This window comes from Hyperolius riggenbachi, chromosome 6 (assembly GCF_040937935.1).
Source record: "Hyperolius riggenbachi isolate aHypRig1 chromosome 6, aHypRig1.pri, whole genome shotgun sequence".
NCBI lineage: Eukaryota > Metazoa > Chordata > Amphibia > Anura > Hyperoliidae > Hyperolius > Hyperolius riggenbachi.
The window spans coordinates 60,626,824-60,649,635 of record NC_090651.1 but is presented as its reverse complement, the minus strand read 5'-3'; the positions used below and the strand labels follow the sequence as shown (position 1 = coordinate 60,649,635).

Here is a 22,812-nt window from a genome sequence, read left to right as displayed (position 1 = left end):
ATCGCCGAAGGCGATCGAAGAGGGCGGGAGGATGCCGCTGAGCAGTGGCTATCATGTAGCGAGCCCTGGGCTCGCTACATGATTTAAAAAAAAAAAAAAAAAATTTAAAACTGCTGCGCTGCCCCCTGGCGGTATTTTTCATACCGCCAAGGGGGTTAACCCTCCTGGCGGTAAGCCCGAGCTGAGCTCGGGGTAAGCCGCCGGGAGGCACCGCTCAGGCCCCGCTGGGCCGATTTGCATAATTTTTTTTTCCTGCACGCAGCTAGCACTTTGCTAGCTGCGTGCAGTGTCCGATCGCCGCCGCTACCCGCCGATCCACCGCTACCCGTCGCGCCGCAGCCGCCCCCCCCCCCAGACCCCGTGCGCTGCCTGGCCAATCAGTGCCAGGCAGCGCCGTGGGGTGGATCGGAGTCCCCTTTGACGTCACGACGTCGATGACGTCGGTGACGTCATCCCGCCCTGTCGCCATGGCGACAGGGGAAGCCCTTCAAGAGATCCCGTTCTTTGAACGGGATCTCTTGATCTCCGATCGCCGGCGGCGATCGGAGGGGCTGGGGGGATGCCGCTGAGCAGCGGCTATCATGTAGCGAGACCTCGTCTCGCTACATGAAAAAATTTTTTTTTTAAAAAAAAACGTATTTGCTGCCCCCTGGCGGATTTTGTCAAACCGCCAGGAGGGTTAAGGGGCCAGAGTCTGTTAGTCCCAAATGAATTAAAGATGAACTGTAACCAAAATACCATAATGAATAAAGTTTTACAAACCTTTTACAATATTAATTTACAAACTATTAAGTCAGCATTTGTCCATTGTAAAATCTTTCCTCTCCCTAACTTAATTTCTGAAACAGACATCTTTAGTACTGGCAGGTGATCTCTGTGGAATGTTCCATTACTGAGCATGTTCCATTACTGAGCCAGTACAAAAACATAGCTGGTCTCCCAGAATGCTCGAGGTTGGGGGGGAGGGTGATAGAATTCCACATAATAAATAGCCTAGGATAAGCCTCAGTGGAGGCGGGGTTACATACCAATATATACAGCAATATATAGATATAGGAAGTGTTTATGATGCTGAAACCAGGCTATTTAATGTAAAAGTCAGTATCCTGAATAATTTCCTGCGTTCTGCTTTGTGTCGTTACAGTTCCTCTTTATAGAAATCTCTAGGTCTGAGGCTGCTGTAAATCTCCAGTGAGGCTCTGCCATTCTTCCATTTGTGGCAGGAGTGGTGCTGAGAGCCATTCTCTAATCATCTCACGTACTGGCAGCCTCTATGGCTTGGCAGCGGGGCTAGGAGAGAGTTGTGGCTCAGATGAATTAAGCCTTCAGCTGTCTCTAACATAAACAGATCATGTCAAATCCATTGTTTCCAAATACGAGAGGCTTTTCAAACAATGGAAGCCACCAGCGCCCAGATCCCGGGTGCTCCTCACCACACAGGTGCAAAATGGCTGGAATATTTCCTCCTCTTAGCGGCGTGGCACCATGTGATCAAAGCCGCCCCACTTGTCCACACTTGTCATACAGGGATTAGTGCTTCATTTGTAACAGTTAATTAAGAGCACTGAGATTCTCACCAACAGCTGCTTTGCCCCAGAGCTCACGCTTTACTCTTCATTTTCCGTCGAAGCAGCCCCAGGCCAAAATTGAAAAGCGATGATTCCAAAATGAAGACCCAGCTAAATGTTGTATGTCGAAAAAAAACATCGAAAAAGTTCCATACAACTGTCACTTCAGTGGCGTAGCTAAGGAGCTGTGGGCCCCGATGCAAGTTTTACAATGGGGCCCCCCAGGCACTCTATACATAACAATTGATACGGCGCACCAAAACCTGCCAATAGCAACTACAGTGTCAGAGATGCAAGAAGGGGATGGGGAAGAGCTTGTTAGGGCTCGTTCCCACTATCGCGAATCTGCATGCGTCCAACGCATGCAGATCCGCACATGTAATGCAAGTGGATGGGCCTGTTTCCACTGTAGCGTTGTTGAGGTGCGTTTTTTTCAGCGTGAAAAAAACGCACAAAAGAGCCAACGATTTCGCCTGCGTCGGGAATCCGTGCGAATCGCCGCTAATGTATTTAATAGTAAAAACGCATGCGTTTGTTACATGCGTTTTTACCCGCGATTTCGCGTGCGATTTCGCACCTTTTTCAATTTTATTTAGCCCTGGCAGTGTCATGGTTAATTACGCATGGCACCCTGCCATGCGAAATCGCATGCGAAATCGCGGGTAAAAACGCATGCGGAAACTCATCCGCATGCGTTTTTACAAGCGTCGGAATGCGGCCGAAATCGCGTCGCAACAGTGGGAACGAGCCCTTAATGTTTACCACTACTCAATGTATATATAGAAGTGATTATTATGAGCACAGGACCAATAGAGAAGTAATACTGTAGTTGAGGGAGGGCCCTTCGGGGCCCCTCTGGCCCAAGGGCCCCAATGCGGTCGCTACCGCTGCACCCCCTATTGCTACGCCCTTGGTTCTCTTCTTTGCTCAGTCAAAGTGACCCTGTAAGGCGAGACAACTCAAAACGGCGCTGGGCATTTGGGTACACCGTGCGCCGCCGTAGGCTGCAATGTGAATTACGGTAATAGTGGCTCTCAGACAGTAATTTGGGTGCCTTCAAAAGACTGATCCCAAGTTACTTTAAAAGCAGTGTAATTCAGCCACCAGTAATAGCTGGCAGCTGAATTATGTCTTTCCTCTGAGTCCATGGCAGCCTGGAGTGGGAATAGTAATTAACATTGCCGGGACTTTTGCAGGACCAGGGTAAGCCACTTTACGCCTTTGCCCTGAGCTCTGTGCTCTCCTCCAAGAACAGAGATCGCTGATTGGCATGGAAGGGGCGGGGGAGGGACGGGGAGCAGGCAATGGAGAGCCAATGAGAAGGCTCTGATTGGCGGAGAAGGGGCGTTATGTGGGAGTTCCTCTCCTACAAGGGATGCCCCTTCCCCTACTAGTCTACCGACAAGCTGCATGTCACCAAATTCTAGCGGGGGGCTAGCGGGGCACAGAGAGCCGCAAGGAGGGCACACAGAGGCATGTCCTTCAGATGGGAACATGCCTCTACAGTATGTCCCTTTTTTACATCTTAAATCAGGTACACTTTAAATTTGCAGCATGGTTACTTGATCACTACTGCCACATAGATTTCCCTGAGTGGCAGATTCCCCTGGACATTCCCAGAAAGCCTGCCAGCCAGAGCCAGTGAGTAAAGCATTATCAATTGGTCACACAACTCTTTCTCAGAAGGCATGACTTTTTCAAAAGGCACAAAGCAGAATGGCAGCATGGAGCAGTGGTAGTCACATTTAATAAAATAAAAAAAATAAAAAAAAAGAGCCGAGCCATAGGCCATTAATGAAAGTGCAATAATTAAGTGTCACTCACAGGATGGTACCTTGCGCAGGCACGCAAATCAAAGCTGTAGCAAAGTCCTGGTGACTGCGTTACACTAGACTAGGGGTGTCAAACTCAATCAGGCAAGGGGCCAAAATCTAAAACCTAATCTAAGTTGCAGGTCAAATTGTTTATTAAGATGCAACATTTATAAAACAGTCTGATATAAAGTTGTGTAACTACAGTGACTGGAGACAGGGGCAGGATCTTCCTCCCCTTTCTGCAGAGTAGCACAGTGGAGCAGTTTAATATTTACCTGCTTCAGGGCTCCTCTAAACTTCCTGACAGCCACACTCCCTATGCTGCATATCTCTGGCTCTGAATACATGACATGTGATTGGGAGCTGGAGATATGGAAGTATAGAGCGTGCAGCTGCTGGTAAGAACAGAAGTGACCATGGAGGGATTTAGATCGAAGGAGGGGGGCCCATGCTACATACATGGAGGAGGTCTCATGGGTTGTTGCAGATTCCAGGTTCAAATTGACAATGTTTGCACCAGAAACACTGGCATTATTTGGATGGTAAAGCAGTGATACTGGTTTTTTTTTTACTTTTTACAATGATGCAGCTTTTGAGGGCCACATAAAATGGCAAGGAGAGACGCATTCAGCCCACGGGCCTTGTGTTTAACACCTGCGCGCTAGACGTATCTGTGCATGTCTGCAGAAAAGGAATAATGATTATGTTGTGTATCTGAGTGGAAGCTAGGAGGACATCACAGCAGCCTCCAGTGGGGTTGTGAGCTGTGGAGTCCGATTCCCCTGAGAATACAGTGTGTGGATATACGCTGCACAGCTGGGCAGTAATGGATGGCTCAGGTGATGAATGATGCTCAGAATTCATCTCTATGCTGATGTGTGCTTGATGGATGTTATCCAGAGTGTCAGCTGAGTGCTTCTTATGAGCAGTATAAAATTATGCATCGTTAGGGGCACACACGGCTCTTTCCCTGCATGAGCACCACATCAACAAAGCAGTTACTTCTTTAGATGGAGAACACATGATGAATACAAGCTTATGTGTTGTCCAATACAGAGCCACTGAACATCAGGGCTAGGGAGGTCTCTGGTGCCACTTGGGTTCTGGAACACATGAATGTGTCTATAGACTGACTCCTGAATCCCTTTATACTAAACTCCAAGGGATTGTTGCTAAGTAGTTTTCTACATCAGAAATGGTCAACTCAGGCACATTAAGTATTGTGTAGAAAGACAAAAAGAAAGAACAACCGAGAGCCCCCAATAGTGTATTATTGTTGATATAAGGTAATCTTCAATTTGTACAGCAGATATGGATATACTCACAAGTGTGGGTTGCCGACCTCAGGCAACCACTCCAATCGCATATGGGGATATTAAGCCTGTCCCCACTCAGGCCAAGAAGTCGCTCTCCGTAGAAGAAAAATAAGGGTGTACATACCCATCCACCAGGTGGATAATGATATTTGTAGTAGTTACAGAGGCGCCAGCAGAATAAAAATTAGTAGTCTATTAAAACCAAATAAAAAATTGGGGGACCGGGGTGGATCCGTCTCCCTAATATATATGACACAACCACCATATATGGTATCCAGAAAAATATATATTTAATCAGTACTCCACATAAAATTATGCAATGCGTTTCGCGGGTCCCAAGCCCGCCTCCTCAGGCAAAACAAAGAGCAGTAGATCTTGCAATACTCTTCAGTGGTACCTCCACCATAGACATCCAATGTTAAACGGACTCACTGGACGTATTGGCCACTGTTAGACTGGCCAACCATGCACAAGTCAAGGAAGCCTAGGTACTTCAGGATCCTGGTCTCACCACTGTCAAATACCAGACTTTTCCTCCTTCACTTGCAGACCTGCAGGAGAGGACTTCACTCTTTACTTGTGCTGCAGATAGCAATCATTATACGGACATCCAGCTTCCATACATGTTGCTGGAGGCATGAGGATTGTGCTGCTGGCCCTGGTGGAGGAAGCATAGGATGGCAGACCGGGCTGACTGAGAATCTCCTGATCGCTCCACATCAGACTACTACAACTGCAACAAGTACAGGAAATGGAGCTGGAGAGTCTCTGTCAGCCTGCCATCCTATGCTTCCTCCACCAGGGCCAGCAGCAGCAATCCTCATGCCTCCGGCTACATGTATGGAAGCTGGATGTCCGTATAATGATTGCTATCTGCAGCACAAGTAAAGAGTGAAGTCCTCTCCTACAGGTCTGCAGGATGAAAAGTCTGGTATTTGACAGTGGTGACACCAGGATCCTGTAGTACCTAGGCTTCCTGGACTTGTGCATGGTTGGCCAGTCTAACAGTTGCCAATATGTCCGGTGTCTATGGTGGAGGTACCACTGAAGAGTATTGCAAGATCTAGTGTTTTAAAGGAAAACTTAAGCCAAACAAAAAAAATGACATTTACTCACCCGGGGCATCCCTCAGCCCCCTGAAGCTGGATGGTGCCCTCGCAGCCCCGCTCCGATCATCCTGTCCCCGCCGGCGGCTACTTCCGGGTTCGGCGACAGCTGCCGACAGGCTGGGAACGCGGATGTTTTTCCGCGTTCCCAGCCGCTATATCACTCCTCTATGCTGCTATAGCGTATATATATATATATATATACGCTATAGCAGCATAGAGGGGTGATATAGCGGCTGGGAACGCGGAAAAACATCCGCGTTCCCAGCCTGTCGGCAGCTGTCGCCGAACCCGGAAGTAGCCGCCGGCGGGGACAGGATGATCGGAGCGGGGCTGCGAGGGCACCATCCAGCTTCAGGGGGCTGAGGGATGCCCCGGGTGAATAAATGTCATTTTTTTTGTTTGGCTTAAGTTTTCCTTTAAAGGTTTATGGAGGATGTGCGCTGAACATTGATATAGTGATTGTGAAAGACTTGCCTAAGTCTCGTGATAGCGCACTCGATTAAATTGATGTTTATGTACATTGACTATAGCGCTTTGAAATTTGTATACAAATACAAGAGCAGGAGTAACTCCGAGGTTGTGCAGATAGGTGCAGCGCCTCTGTGGATTTTATCTATGATTTTATCTAGTGCCCATGGACTGTATGCAGTGTAGATCACATGAGAATGCAAACCTCCCAGGCAAATCATATCCATAGGGTAGAGGTAGGTGGCATTTCTCAAGAATGCCTACATTTTATGGCACCATGAAAGTTCTGCTATGGGGCCCCATAATGTCTAGCTACACCGCTGGTAGCAGGGGCGTAGCAATAGCCTTGGAGCCACAGCTATGCTATGGGGCCCTAGAGCAGAGGGTGCCCAGGTTGTACTAAATGTGTTCACTATTCATTTCCCTTTGTCCCCCCCCCCCCCCCCCCCTACTGACTATGTTCCTTAGCCCAAGAACTATACACAGTGAACATTGCACGAGAATATAAATTGCCCAATCGACTCAAATCCATAGGGTAGTGCCAGGTGGCATTGCTCAAGAATGCCTAGTTCTGAGGGCCCCATGAAAATTTTGCTATATACTAATGGACGATGTTGGGTTCCAAAATAGTTTGCATGCAAAGGATTTCGTCTAGACCCTTCTACCGCGATGAGGTCATCCTATCGGTAGGGACCCTAACTACTATTTAAAATGACCCTAAAACTGACATGCAAGCATGAATGTAAGCCTGGGAGCAGCTAGAAATTAAAATGGAAGTATTGTGTACAAAATCACAGCTCATGCGTCTCCCACTGACGTATGACACATGCACCCGCCCACTTTCCACTATAGCCCCATTGGCTAAAAAAACAGGTTTACTTTAGCAGTTTACTATACCAGGCGTTACTACTAGTACTATGTACTTACAATGGCCAGGACATGGACATTTACTTCACTGTACCCAAAGTTCTACTATATCAGAGTTTACTATGCTTTCCCTTTGAATATGGAATGTGCATGTTTGACAGCAGTCCCCTTTTTATATAATGTGTCATTCGCAATAAAGATATCTTCTTCAGTTGTTCCTCCACCTCAGCTCTGAGCAGGCGATCCAGAGAAGCTTTCCCAGATGTGGGAGGCTCAGGATTCTCTGTCCACCCCTCCGCTCATCGTATGGTTTGTATTTACTGTATAATGCCGAGGGATATGGTATAATCCCTCCAGATGTAAATATTTACAGTCCGTTCTCCACGTCAACCAGTGTAAATAGTAACAGGGAGCGGTCCCAGCAGTCCTGAGCTGGGAAGGTGAAGCCTGGAGTGGAGGCATTTTATATTAAACTTCAAATCAGCTCTCAAGACTACTTAACCAAAATGTGGGAGAAAGTCAAATTTGAAAAAAAAAAAAAAATACTTTGAGGAAATAAAGGCAGTTACAGAATTAAAAGTCCCAGCATGCCTTGGGGCTAGGCTGAATACAGGTCATAGAACTACAGGCTGAATTCTAATGGCTGTCCTGTTTTGCATTACTTGCTTATGTTGGGTTGTCTTGGGGCTCGAGTCTCGCCTGCAATACATTCATGCCAGGCTGTCCCTCTCCCTTAGGGTTCGTTCACACTATAAGTGTTTGCTGATTTTTTTAAGCGCTGGTGATTTTGCAAATCGCTCTAAAAGCACTCAGAGCTGGGACAAGGTCCTCCAGCACCCAAGGCTGAGACACCAAAGTGCGCCCCTCCATCCTTGCCACCCCAGCCGTCACACACTGATTGCTATTAGACTAAGAGGTGCCACAGGGCCCACAACCTCCCCAACACCTTAATATCTAGTTATCTGGCTTGCAGTCACTGCTATGTATCCCCTTTTCTTATTTCTTTCTGCTTTATACACAATTAGGAATAACAACTGAATGAATTGTGCGCCCCCTCCTACACTGCGCCCTGAGGCTGGAGCCTCTCCAGCCTATGCCTCGGCCCAGCCCTGAAAGCACTTGTGTAATGATTTCCTATGACAGTGTTCACATGTGAGCATTTTGATTTTATTAAAATCGCAAACACACTACATGTACTATTTTCTGAGCGCTTTGGCTCAATGGAAGGTATAGGGAAATCACAAAGCACTTGAGAAAGAGCTTTGTATAGCGATTTGCCAAGTGCTTTGATGAATAAATACATAGGGCTTGATTCACAAAGTATAACTTTTATCATGGTTGCGCTAGCTAGTGCGCGTTACCGCTAATTTTCCGCACGAAAATGGCCGCGATATTGCTCTCGATAACATTACGTGCGTTACAGTGCACGCGCAAAACGCTACCGCGACTGATGTCAGGAAGTGAAAAATCAATCGTTTACAAAAGCTAAGTTTTTCTAAGCCGAAAGCTCTTGTAGAAGCGCTTTTAAAATCGCCCCATAATTCGCCAGTGCTTGCCATAGCGCTGGCGATTTATAATGTGAACAAGGCCTTATGGTGGCCACACAGCATACAGTTTTTTTTAAATATCTGTTCAATTCAAGAACTGCAATCATTTTTTTTTTTGACTGATTGTAACACTTCAAAAATCTGACCAATGTACGGTACAACACACATACGTTTTTCCCCAAATATGAAAAAAATGATTCAAAACTCAGAAAAAAAGTGCTTGGGTCTGTACATCATCAAGTAAATGACAACCCACCATTCCACTTTTTATAAAAATTGAGCTGAAAAATCCAACACTCCCAATCTTCAGTCGAAAGATTCAGAAAAAGGGCTCACCCTGCTCCCGGCAGCGTTAAGCCGAATTAGGCTGTTTTTATACGCAGAGTTGTACAGAGGCGCCAGTAGGATAAAAGTCAATAAAACGTTAAAACATTCGGGCTGCGGTGGTGGACCAGCCAACCCAAAACAGACACATGTACTGTCGATTTCCAGAGGTTCCCAGAGGTGCCAAGTGTTCTCTTGACTCTGTGCTGTGTATCACTCCTGTTATTTATTGCCTGAAGAAGCGGGACTTTGGCAGCGAAACGCGTTGCAACTTTTCTTGGGAGTATATGAATAAATTATTTACTACTTTAAATCGACAGTACATGTGTCTGTTTTGGGTTGGCTGGTCCACCACCGCAGCCCAAATGTTTTAACATTTTATTGACTTTTATCCTACTGGTGCCTCTGTACAACTCTGCGTATCTAGAAGTCCACCCTTGATGGAAGGGTGATATACCCTTACTTTCTTCCTATCCACAGAGAGCAACGTCTTAATCCTGAGTGGGGACAGGCTTGTTCTCCCCACCTGCCTTTTCAGTGGTTGCCTTGGAGGTAACCCTGGTTTGTAAATATAATACATACGCTTCACATTACATCCCCCCCTTGTCTAATACATAGTACACTATATTGGGCTCTCGGTCTTCTACCTTTTTATAGGCTGTTTTTAAAGTAGTTTGTGCCTGTCTTTCAAGGGCGCTCCAATTACTCTCTGCGCACCGCTCTAGCTGTAATTCACATTACGACCTATGGAGACGCCCACATTCCCAGCGCCATTTTGCGACGATAGGTTGGGTGAGCCGATTGTGCGCTGCAGTGGACAATAGCCGGACACACAGATGAAAATCTTCCCATTCACCAGGCTGAAAGGATTATTTTACTAAGCTCCCACTTGGCAACCCCCATCAGTCATCATTTTAATGATCAAAAACATGGTAGCTTCTCCCCTTCCCCCCACCCATTACAGCAGACATGCATTGAAAAGAACAATCCTCTACATTTAACTAAGCAGCCCTTTAAAGCTGACATCTCTCTGACCAATAACGTTTTCCAGTAAAGATCGGTTACTCCTTATAGAGCTGTTTGTGGATGATTCAGCTGATAATTGGCGGGGCTGTAGTAAGCAGGTTGTTTTTTTACAGCTGGGAGACAGACTCAGCCTCTTATACCATAAAGGCTGTTTACGTTTTTGTTTCTGTTTAAACTGCGACATTACGAGAATGGGTGAATGACCCCCATTATTGTAGGCACACACATCGCCGCAGTCTTGTCCTGTAGTGACTGCTCCGCTGTGCCGCTGTGACCACGGTCTCCGTGTGTATTTATAGAAGTGCTTTTGTGGTCAGAGAAGAAAGACAGGATTTTAAAAAGGACCTATCAGAATATTTCGGTTTTTGGGGAAGAATAGGTCCTTTGTGTGCGACCTCTTTCTGTGTCCACTCCGGGACAATGCGGCCCTATGGAGATGTAATATTTAACCTGAGCGTGGGTGTTAATAGGGTCACACTGTGTTTAATGAGCTGTCACAAGGCTGATGTGTCATCTTCGGTCACCAACCAGAAAAAAATAAGTACCATAACAAGTGGAAGCACAGTTTAGCGGATACATGTGCCATTTACATTTACCAGTTGCTGGAAGCACTGAAATCTGCGGACCAGCAGAGACTGAAACCTCTAACACTTCAAGGGTCCTTTTACACTTAAAGAAAACCTGTACTGAAAAAAAGGTCCCCATGGGGGTATTTACCTCGGGAGGGCTAAGCCTCTGGATCTGATTGAGGCTTCCCCCGTCCTCCTCCGTCTCATGGTGGTCTCTCTAGGTCGCTCCGAACTGCGGCCATGCACAGGGGCAGTAGCGGCTCTCAGCTTGGATAATGCGGAACTAGCCGATCCCAGTCAGGTCCGCTCTACTGCACAGGCGCAAGTTGCCTGCACCTGCGCAGTAGAGCAGTCCTGATTGGGATCGGCTATTTCCGCCTGATCCAACCCGCGAGCTGCCTGACAATTCATTCCTGACAATTTGTCGGTTGTGACTTTGGAGAGGCCTAGAGAGACCACCGGGGGACTGAGGAGGATGGGGGAAGCCTTAATCAGATCCAGAGGCATCACTCTCCCGAGGTAAGTACCCCCCAGGGGCCCTTTTCTTAAGTACAGGTTCTCTAAAGCATTCGTAAGTGTTGGTACGCGTTCTTTCCATAGCAGTGCATTGTAAAAAAAACTTTCAGTTAAAACGTGTATAGTGGGAATTGTGCCATAGGAACACATGGGAATTACTTTGCAAATCGTTTTTCTTTTAGTTATAACTGAGAGCAACTGATCTCAAGTGTAAAAGGGCCCTAACCGTCACACTGATGTCCAACACTTATCCATATCCCCTAACCTACCACAGTGCCATAGCCTTCACACTAATTCTAATATGATTCCTGACACTGAGCTTACTCTTTTACTTATGCCTAACACTAAACGTGGCCATACGTCTACCGACTTGGCAGTCGATCTACCATCGAATTCAATAATTATGAAATCAGATAAAAATCGTTACCGCCACAAGCATGGCCGATCGATGATCCAACAGATTTCAGGCTGGAATTGGTCAAGTGATCAGTAGTTGATCAGGTGCACAGCGGTAATGGCGTGCTTTAATTGCAAACGATGAATGTGACGAAACCCCCAGCTGCTGCCCTCCCAAATATTCTATATGCCCCCAGGTATTCATGTATTATAATACTTTACCCGTCACGCCGTCCGCTGAGTGTCCGCCATAGTTCTTCAATCGAGTCCCACGTGACTACCAGCATATCGGACGAGGGGTGCATGTGTGACGTCACACATGTGCCCCATGTGCTAGAACGCCAGCAGCCACATGGGGGCGCCAATGCGGAAGTACAGTGGACACTCGGCAGCAATGGGCAGATATAGTATTTCAAAGGAATACTGTAGGGGGTCGGGGGAAAATGAGTTGAACTTACCCGGGGCTTCTTATGGTCCCCCACAGATATCCTGTGCGCGCACATCCACTAACCGATGCTCCAGCCCCGCCTCCGTTTCACTGCTGGAATTTCAGACTTTAAAGTCTGAAAACCACTGCGCCTGCGTTGCTGTGTCCTCGCTTCCACTGATGTCACCAGGAGTGTACTGCGCAGACACAGACCATATTCTGCTTGCGCAGTACACTCCTGGTGATGTCAGCGGGAGCGAGGGCCCCGGGTAAGTTCAACTTATTTTCCCCCGACCCCCCCTACAGTATTCCTTTAAAGCGGACCTGAACTCATCACCTGAACCTGAACTTCCTCTTAGCTCTAAAAGATAAGCAACAGCATAATAACCTTTAAAGAAAAACATTTCTTTGCAACAGTGGATACAAATCCTGAACAAAATCTGCAAAACTTTCATGGAAGCAGACATATTGTTAACATCCTGTGCTTTCAAATGAGTTTATCTGCCTTGGCAGTCAGGTGACATGGGAGAGATCAAATTACAACTTGTGATTAGGCACAAATGAGGGGGAATTAGACAGGCTAAACTCTCTAAATACATCCAGGGCGCAAAAAAAACAACAACAAAAAAAACAGGTGCTGATGGAATGTGGTCAATTTACTTGCAAGCAAACATTAACTCTGTGCACTCAAAACACAACAAGCTGGGGAACTAACAGCACTAAAAGCAACTGAGAGTTGTTACAATGAAGGATCTTAGTCTTCCACAAAAAAAGTGCAGTATATTTTGTACTTTATCAGTTCACCATGTTGTGATTCCCTTTTTTAGAACTGGTCTCTACTTTACTGGTGCCAACTATTGAAAACCTGTGACAGCTGTCTAATCATACTCCTCTGCTAGGGGTGGGGGTATTTTCAGAGGCAAGTTTTCACAATGTCTTCTTTATCTTTTATCATCACACAGGAAGCCATGCAGAAAATGTCAAGAGTTGGCAACATCATCCTTCCTAACCCTGCACACAAAAGGTAATCTTTACACGTATAACGAATGGAAATCTAAAGGCTTGTACACACGAAAAAAAATTCTAGTCGATTAGTAATTTCCAACATATCCGATCTGCTTCCGATCGATAAAGGGAACAATTTTGTAATCGGCTCTATAAATTCAAAAATAATAAGTACAGCACAAAATTGAGCCCTTTATCGATCGTAATCCGGACATGTTGGAAATGATGGATCAATGGGAAATTTCCTGTCGATCTGATGGGACTTCTCACATGCCTCATCCCTTCTCTGGAATGCCCTTCCACAGCACATCCGTCACTCTCCAACCTTTGAAATCTTTAAACGCTCCCTCAAAACGTACTTTTTCCGACAAGCATACGCTCTAACTAAGGCCATTGCCCTTCGACCTCTCAAGTTTTACTCCTTCTTAGATAACCTAACTAGGCACTGTAGCTGTAGGTATACCTCATACCTCCCCACCTCTTGTTTCACCCCCCCCCCCCCCCCCATTCCATTAGATTGTAAGCTTGCAAGGGCAGGGCTTTCTCACCGTTTTGTGTCTTGAATTTTGCTGTTCATTTCATAGCTTGCGCTCTGTTATACATTTTATTCTGTCATTGTAATCACCATTTCTGCATTTTGTACCAGTGTCCATATTTTGATGTATATCTTTGTCTTTATCATTATGTACCCCTTGTTTGTTTTCCTCCTACATACAGTGCTATGGAAAATGTTGGCGCTTTACAAATCAATAATAATATTATTCATGTCTATCAGGCATTGGGGCTCATCTACATGGTCATGGCCTTTACGTTCAGTCCTCTTTCTGACATTAATCAGAACGTGATTAATTTAATTCAAACTGCAGGTTATCTGCACTAAAATGAATGTTCTAGGACTGCTATGACAAAAATTATAACATGTAAAATTTACACATACGGTACATAGATGTACATTTTGCCCCACAGTAAAACATAAAACAAGTCCTAAAAGCCAAAAAAAAAGCAAAAAAAATCCTAGTTGAACAAATGAAAGCAAACAAACCGAATTGTGTACAGGTAATACAACTATACAACACTGTGTGCCAAAGGACAAGAACTTTATGTACACTGAAGTGATGTTGATAAATCACCAGTAATGATATAAACTAGCAGTCATTGACAGTCTATCTCAATAGACGAGGGTGCACTGATCTTTATAAATGCATACTGTTGACGCCAGTGAAATGGGTGTATGGTTGATTATGATGTGTAAGGGACAGGATGCACATATAGGACGAGGTCTTTGCTGATCCCCAGGGGCGTATCTGGGTAACATAGAGCCTATGGCAAACACTGAAATTGCGCCCCCACCCCTGGTTAGAGCCCCTTTTCCCTCTAAAAACTGCATCCTCTCTTGTGTCCATGTGTTATGGTTGCCTTTGTTTTTTGGCTCGGATATTGCTGAAGTTACTTTTTTTAGAAATATCTCGTATTTCCTCTCTGTCCTCTTTACACTAAGCCAAGTGAGCCCTACATACATAAATGAAGTAGCCATGTTCTCCGGATAACAGAATTGACCTTAGTTCTGAGTGACAGGGAGACATAGGGCATAGCACAGGGGCAGGCATGAGGCACAGCACAGGGGCAGACATGGCAACCATGGTGCTGTGGCGCCCATGGCATGAGCCATGCCTGCACCCTTCTAGATACGCCTCTGGATCCACCAACCACCTCAATGTATTGGTTATTGGTGGCGTGTAGCTATTTGCCTATATTGTCCTCACAACACTAATCACTCTGTGATGTGTGTTACAACGTGGGGATACTAAGCCAGCAACTGATATGGCATGGTGGGGAGTATCCTATCAAAGTTCAGGACCCAGATAATATAGCTGCATGTGGCTAAACTAATACTTCAGAGTCTGGTATTTTCAATCAATAGTATGACAATCAGATGTAAGTGAGAGACCCTGTTTTATTTAAGCCCATTTCAAGATTTAAAAACGGGAGCAGGCATGCACATGAGGCTCTCCCCATGAAAACCGCCCCCTCTACCCCCGTTCTTCTCCGCCCCCCTCCGTTATGATGTAATATCCCCCTGAAGCTACTTTTGGGTAGGGAGGGTAGGTGAGCACTGCGCAGGTGCTGCCCAGCGATGCAAGTCCTTGATCCCGTGGCCGGGAACACTCTGCACATGCACACTACGTAGTTGTGATGTCGTGCGCATGCGCAAAACGCTCCCGGCAGCGGATGCGCAATCAATTACGCGCGTCGCCAGGGTAAGGGTGAACCCATAAAGCTTGACCACACGTACAACAATTTGTGAATGGCTCAACCAAAAGAGGTGCCTGAGGACCAGCTTCTATGCTCATTCCTGTTAGTTACTTTGAACTTCAGCTTCTCAGAGACAAGTGCCTAAGCCTGGTGGATGTCTGGTGGACTGACTACATGGCCTCCAATACCATCCTTCACCTCATCTTACCAAAAATGGCAGGAGGTAAGCAGGTAGAACCAAACCTGCTATCTTAATGTGCCCCTGCAAGTACCATGGCCATTTTTAGACCCACTGGCTTTTAGCCCACTAAAGCCCCATATGTATCTTACATAAAAGTCAGCTGAAGCGGCCGAAAAGGGTTGCCTCAGAAGATAATTTGCCGTGTGTACAGCAGCCCCCACTTGCCACTCGGCCAACTTGATTGAGCAACTGCCGATACCTCTGATCATGCCGCTCGTCTTCGCCCACTGCGTGACGTCATGTCTGCGCCGCTTCGTTGGACCTCCGCCTCCCCACATTACAACAGAACGTGGCATCAGCTGTACGGGCTTTAATATATTTAATGCCATTGTATACTTTGGAGATAGTCCTTCTAACTTTATTAGCATCTGTTTTAATATCTTACATCTAAATACTATATACCAGTGGTCCTCAAACTACGGCCCGCAGGCCGGATGCGGCCCCCCGAGGCTTTTTCCCCCAAACACAAAATGTATAACTTATGGATGTGGCCCACTGCACCTGTAAATATCAGCGGCCTGCAAATAGAATAGCAGTGCTGGCACCACCTATCCACATACTGTAGAAGCCAGCGAGCAGTCATTTGCAGGCTTCCAATCCAATTCTGCATCAGGTGACACTGCTGTCTAACTGGAGGGCAGGTTGTCACCTGGGTAAGCTTCACTGTCTGGTGCACAAAGACGTTCTTCGGGCGCCGCATGACTGAATGGCTGCTGCTGGGAGTTCTACTCTGGGCATGAGTACATGGAATCTAGGTACTGATTCCCCACCAATGTTTTTCAACATCATTTTATGTATGTTCCGGCCCCCCAGCAGTCTGAAGTATGTTGACCCGGCCCTTGACCGAAAAAGTTTGGGGACCCCTGCTGTATACCATCTGACAGCTTACTAAGCAAATGTTTCCCGTTTGTGTCAGATGAGGATACTGCTGGAAAAAAGAATGTCCACCTGACTGAAAAGAGCCCAGCTTGCTGCGCTGAGCACAGGGGGCGGGGCACAGGCAGCCTATTCTAGGGAGATTACAGCCTGTAGCTCTGGATGTGTGCGCTGCACGGAAGTCTCTGATGAAAAGGTACTTGAAAAGTTAATCAAGCAGCTAATCAAGTAGCTTTTACATAGATAAAAACAGCCTGGGCTGCAAGAAGTGGCTGATTGAAGAGGCTGCTGAGCCCTGACCAAGTGCCGAGAAAGTGACATCCGCTAATCAAGGAGTTTATACACAAATAAAAATAAGCTTTTCTACAGAGTGATAAGAAGACGTGTGCCCGGAGCCTTTACACTGAAGTTAGGCTAAGCATGTGGCCCGGGGTCACCTTTTGCTTTCACAATATGAGATGCCTGTCATTGCTATAGTAGAGATGAAGGGGGGAGGGGTCATTTTTAAAGGCTAAAAAAGTTTATGTAGACTTTCCTTATTTTCAGGATCCTGTTGATATAAAATGATGTATGACAAATTCTACGCAAATGGGATGGTATAATTTGGAGGTTGCACTTTGATGTAGGGCAGTGATTTTTACCCTTGTTGGAGGTCTGAAAGTAACCCTGCCAGCTTCATAAGTGCATTCACCGAACACTTCATAGTTAGAAAATAAATATATATTTTTTTCAAATTCAAAACATATACGGTATATAAACGTTGTATTTTATTATTCACAAAATGAACCATGCCTTAGTTGCACATAAATCACTGTGTTCAATAAAACATGAATGTCACGCAAAAGCATAATTCAATGAATATTCACTGAAAGTTTACACACACACATTCTCCCAACCCCTGAGTCTGACACCAAAGCCCTGGGGCTTAAATATTATTATTTAGTGTTTAAAGATAAACTCCGACCAAGAATTGAACTTTATCCCAATCAGTAGCTGATACCCCCTTTTACATGAGAAATCTATTCCTTTTCACAAACAATCAGTGGGCTCTGTATGGCTGATATTGTGGTGAAACCCCTCCCACAAGAAACTCTGAGGACCATGGTACTCCTAGCAGTTTCCTGTCTGTGAACCTTGTTGCATTGTGGGAAATAGCTGTTCACAGCTGTTTCCAACTGCCAAAAAAGCATGCAGCAGCTACATCACCTGCCAACAGTAAAAATGTCACCATGTAAAAAATATCAGAATGTAAATCAGGGATTTAAAAGATTTTACAATGGGCAAACACTGACTAAATCATTTATACATAATTATTGTAAAAATGAAGCACTTTTGTATTACATTATTTTCACTGGAGTTCCTCTTTAAATAGTGCTGACATCTACCGCAGCGCTGTACAGAGTATATATTGTTGTGACACTGAACTGTCCCTCAGGAGTGCTCACAATATGAACAAACCAATTGAACCAGCACCATGCATGTCAATAATGAATTGACAGATAATATTGGATAAAGACAGGCCAGAGTGTGCTTAGGACAACATTTATTATTATTATTATTGATTTATAAAGCGCCAACATATTCCGTGGCGCTGTACATTGAAACAAAAAAGAGGGACGTACCCATATAGCAGCACCAAACCAGCCAAAGTATTTTGCAAAAGTATAACAATAATCTTTATTTGTACAAAATTCACCACATGATTTAAAAACAATTAAAATTTGCCAAAGAGGTGAAAGACGGTGTCCAATTACAACAATTTTAGGATAAAACTAAATAACAGTCATCAAAAGAGGCCAAAAAAACAAGTTCCTCCCTAAGTAACATGTATATTGCATAATACAAAAATATATAAATGTAAATGACTCACTGGATTGCAGCAGTGCTCAGTGCTGGTCGTAATGGAAAAATCTACGCTTACGGATCATTACGCGTAATTTTACGCTATTAGGCATTACGCAATTACGGTTACGGCATAGGAAATTATCTACGGTTCATCACTGTAATTACGCGTTAACTTACGCAGTTACGCGTAAGGATACCGTAATGTAGGCGCTTACACTACGATGTTACGCATAGTGCCGTAATACTCATTCATGCGTACTTTTTGACGCATACGGACGATGTGTACGCAATAGCCGTCAATGTGACAGTTATTGCGTACACATCATTCGTATGCGTCAAAACGTACGCTTATACTGAAGGGGCGGGAGAAGATACTATTGGTTGCTTAGGATGCTGACTGATTGGCTACTCTTAGAAAAGGGGAGTTTTTACGTTAGTAATTACGCGTAAAATTACACGTAAGTCTTCGTAAAATTACGCATACTTAGCAATTACGGTAGACAGTGTAATTACGATACCACTTAACTGCTTACGCGTAAATAATTACGCGTAAGACCGTAAGTTACGCGTAGCACTTATGCGTAAATTTACATTGAATTACGATGCGTAATTACGCTCATGCGTAATTTCGGCCCAGCACTGGCAGTGCTAGACAAAAATCATTAATAAGATGCAGCATAAGAAAAAATCACCTGCAAAAAAGGGAGGTACTCTTAAAGTGCACAAGAAAAGAGTATTTTTGGAATTATATTAGTGTGAACCAAGCCATATAAAAAGAATGGCGTAATAATATAGATTCAGCTGTGGAATCACAGCCATGAGAAAAGTGCAGCCTTGTGGCAACGATCGAAAAGAGAAGAAATTGAAAATAATCTTTTTTTTTCGATCAACAAAAAACGTTCAATTATTCAATTTTTTCGATAACAATCTGATCAGATGTGTTGAAAAAAACAAGTTGAATGCTTTGAAAATTGATTGGCGTATGGTGGGTTTAATAAAATAATCTAATAGTTCAAAATCTTATAAACAAAAAAAAAAATTAAGCAATCGAGTCATGCATGGCTACATTTAGACTTACAGAATGGGCCACTTTTCTCATTACTTTCATTTAACCACTTGGAAACCGTACTTGGGTATAAAATGATCCACAGTATAGATATCCAGGCATAGGTATCCCCAGTATAGATAGCCAGGCATAGGTGTCCCCAGTATAGACAGCCAGGCATAGGTGTCCCCAGTATAGACAGCCAGGCATAGGTGTCCTCAGTATAGATAGCCAGGCATAGGTATCCCCAGTATAGATAGCCAGGCATAGGTGTCCCCAGTATAGACAGCCAGGCATAGGTGTCCCCAGTATAGATAGCCAGGCATAGGTGTCCCCAGTATAGGTAGCCAGGCATAGGTGTCCCAAGTATAGACAGCCAGGCATAGTTGTCCTCAGTATAGATAGCCAGGCATAGGTATCCCCAGTATAGATAGCCAGGCATAGATGTCCTCAGTATAGGTAGGCAGGCATAGGTATCCCCAGTATAGATAGCCAGGCATAGGTGTCCCCAGTATAGATAGCCAGGCATAGGTATCCCCAGTATAGATAGCCAGGCATAGGTATCCCCAGTATAGGTAGCCAGGCATAGGTGTCCCCTGTATAGACAGCCAGGCATAGGTATCCCCAGTATAGATAGCCAGGCATAGGTATCCCCAGTATAGATAGCCAGGCATAGGTATCCCCAGTATAGGTAGCCAGGCATGGGTATCCCCAGTATAGATAGCCAGGCATAGGTGTCCCCAGTATAGATAGCCAGGCATAGGTATCCCCAGTGTAGGTAGCCAGGCATAGGTATCCCCGGTATAGATAGCCAGGCATAGGTATCCCCAGTATAGATAGCCAGGCATAGGTGTCCCCAGTATAGATAGCCAGGCATAGGTATCCCCAGTATAGGTAGCCAGGCATAGGTATTCCCAGTATAGATAGCCAGGCATAGGTATCCCCAGTATAGATAGCCAGGCATAGGTATCCCCAGTATAGATGGCCAGGCATAGGTGTCCCCAGTATAGGTAGCCAGGCATAGGTGCCCCCAGTAAATATATCCAGGCATAGGTGCCCCCAGTAAATATATCCAGGCATAGGTATCCCCAGTATAGGTAGCCAGGCATAGGTGCCCTCAGTATAGATAGCCAGGCATAGGTATCCCTAGTATACATAGCCAGGCATAGGTATCTCCAGTATAGATAGCCAGGCATAGGTATCCACAGTATAGATAGCCAGGCATAGGTATCCCCAGTATAGATGGCCAGGCATAGGTGTCCCCAGTATAGGTAGCCAGGCATAGGTGTCCCCAGTATAGGTAGCCAGGCATAGGTGTCCCCAGTATAGGTAGCCAGGCATAGGTGCCCCCAGTAAAGATATTCAGGCATAGATATCTCCAGAATAGGTAGCCAGGCATAGGTATCCCCAGTATAGGTAGCCAGGCATAGGCATCCCCAGTAAAGATATCCAGGCATAGGTATCCCCAGTATAGGTAGCCAGGCATAGGTGTCCCCAGTATAGGTAGCCAGGCATAGGTGTCCCCAGTATAGATAGCCAGGCATGGGTATCCCCAGTATATGTAGCCAGGCATAGGTGCCCTCAGTTTAGATAGCCAGGCATAGTTATCCCCATATAGGTAGCCAGGCATAGGTGTCCCCAGTATAGATAGCCAGGCATAGGTGCCCCCAGTAAAGATATCCAGGCATAGATATCCCCAGTATAGGTAGCCAGGCATAAGTATCCCCAGTATAGGTAGCCAGGCATAGGTATCTCCAGTATAGGTAGCCAGGCATAGGTGTCCCCAGTATAAGTAGCCAGGCATAGGTATCCCCAGTATAGGTAGCCAGGCATAGGTATCCCCAGTATAGGTAGCCAGGCATAGGTATCCCCAGTATAATAGACAGGTATAGGTGTCTCCAGTGTAATAGCCAGGTATAGGTGTCCCCAGTATAGCTAGCCAGGCATAGGTATCCCCAGTATAGGTAGCCGGGCATAGGTATCCCCAGTATAATAGCCAGGTATAGGTGTCCCCAGTATAGCTAGCCAGGCATAGGTAACCCCTAGTTTAGGTAGCCAGGCATAGGTATCCCCAGTGTAATAGCCAGGTATAGGTGTCCCCAGTATAGCTAGCCAGGCATAGGTATCCCCAGTATAGGTAGCCAGGCATAGGTATCCCCAGTATAATAGCCAGGTATAGGTGTCCCCAGTATAGCTAGCCAGGCATAGGTATCCCCAGTATAGGTAGCCAGGCATAGGTATCCCCAGTATAGGTAGCCAGGTATAGGTGTCCCCAGTATAGATAGCCAGGCATAGGTATCCCCAGTATAGATAGCCAGGCATAGGTATCCCCAGTATAGATAGCCAGGCATAGGTATCCCCAGTATATGTAGCCAGGCATAGGTATCCCCAGTATAGCTAGCCAGGTATAGGTATCCCCAGTATATGTAGCCAGGTATAGGTGTCCCCAGTATAGGTAGCCAGGTATAGGTGTCCCCAGTATAGATACAGTATAGATAGCCAGACATAGGTATCCCCAGTATATGTAGCCAGGCATAGGTATCCCCAGTATAGGTAGCCAGGCATAGGTATCCCCAGTATAGGTAGCCAGGTATAGGTGTCCCCAGTATAGCTAGCCAGGCATAGGTATCCCCAGTATAGGTAGCCAGGCATAGGTATCCCCAGTATAGGTAGCCAGGTATAGGTGTCCCCAGTATAGATAGCCAGGCATAGGTATCCCCAGTATAGATAGCCAGGCATAGGTATCCCCAGTATAGATAGCCAGGCATAGGTATCCCCAGTATATGTAGCCAGGCATAGGTATCCCCAGTATAGCTAGCCAGGTATAGGTATCCCCAGTATATGTAGCCAGGTATAGGTGTCCCCAGTATAGGTAGCCAGGTATAGGTGTCCCCAGTATAGATACAGTATAGATAGCCAGACATAGGTATCCCCAGTATATGTAGCCAGGCATAGGTATCCCCAGTATAGATAGCCAGGCATAGGTATCCCCAGTATATGTAGCCAGGCATAGGTATCCCCAGTATAGGTAGCCAGGCATTGGTGTCCCCAGTATAGATAGCCAGCAATTTTCTGGTTATGCCCTTAATTAAGAGGCTTCTGGTCACAGATAATAGACATTAGTAGGTATAGGTGACATCCTGGAAAGTAGAGTATTCTCCATGGCAAGCACTCCTTCATCTCAATAAATCCAGGAATTATTAAAAAAAAAACCAGTTTTGCCACATTTGGTCAATGCGGTGAAAAGCCTCATATCTATAAAATGGAAATCCACTAAAGCACCCTCAGTAAGGGAATGGATCTCAAAAGTCAATGAGATAGAAGCTATAGAAGACACGGTCTTGTCCACTAGAGATCAATATCCTAAACACTATACAAAATGGGCAGTCTGGCTCGATTTTAAAGAGTCACAGGGATATCTTACCCTTACGATGTGAGAAGAAGTCTCTAGACGTAAATGCTGTGGAATGTAAATAGAGGTTTATTCTTAAATGGGCTTTTTGGAATCCATGGTTATGTTGATGTTATTTGTTAATGGGATTTTTATGTGTGTTTCAATGTCACATATGATCACTGTCTGAAGTCTCACCTTATGCTGTG

At 45.4% G+C, this 22,812-nt stretch overlaps 1 protein-coding gene across 5 annotated transcripts in view; it reads left to right on the top strand.

Annotated features, from left to right (window-relative positions):
* Positions 1-22,812, top strand: part of FGGY (FGGY carbohydrate kinase domain containing) — a 339,037-nt gene that overhangs the window by 309,913 nt on the left and 6,312 nt on the right. For all 5 annotated transcript variants that reach the window (XM_068239391.1, XM_068239395.1, XM_068239393.1 and 2 more), the window contains exon 15: positions 12,910-12,971. In XM_068239391.1, coding sequence (XP_068095492.1) covers positions 12,910-12,971 — 62 coding nt within the window. The remainder of the gene's footprint in view (positions 1-12,909; positions 12,972-22,812) is intronic.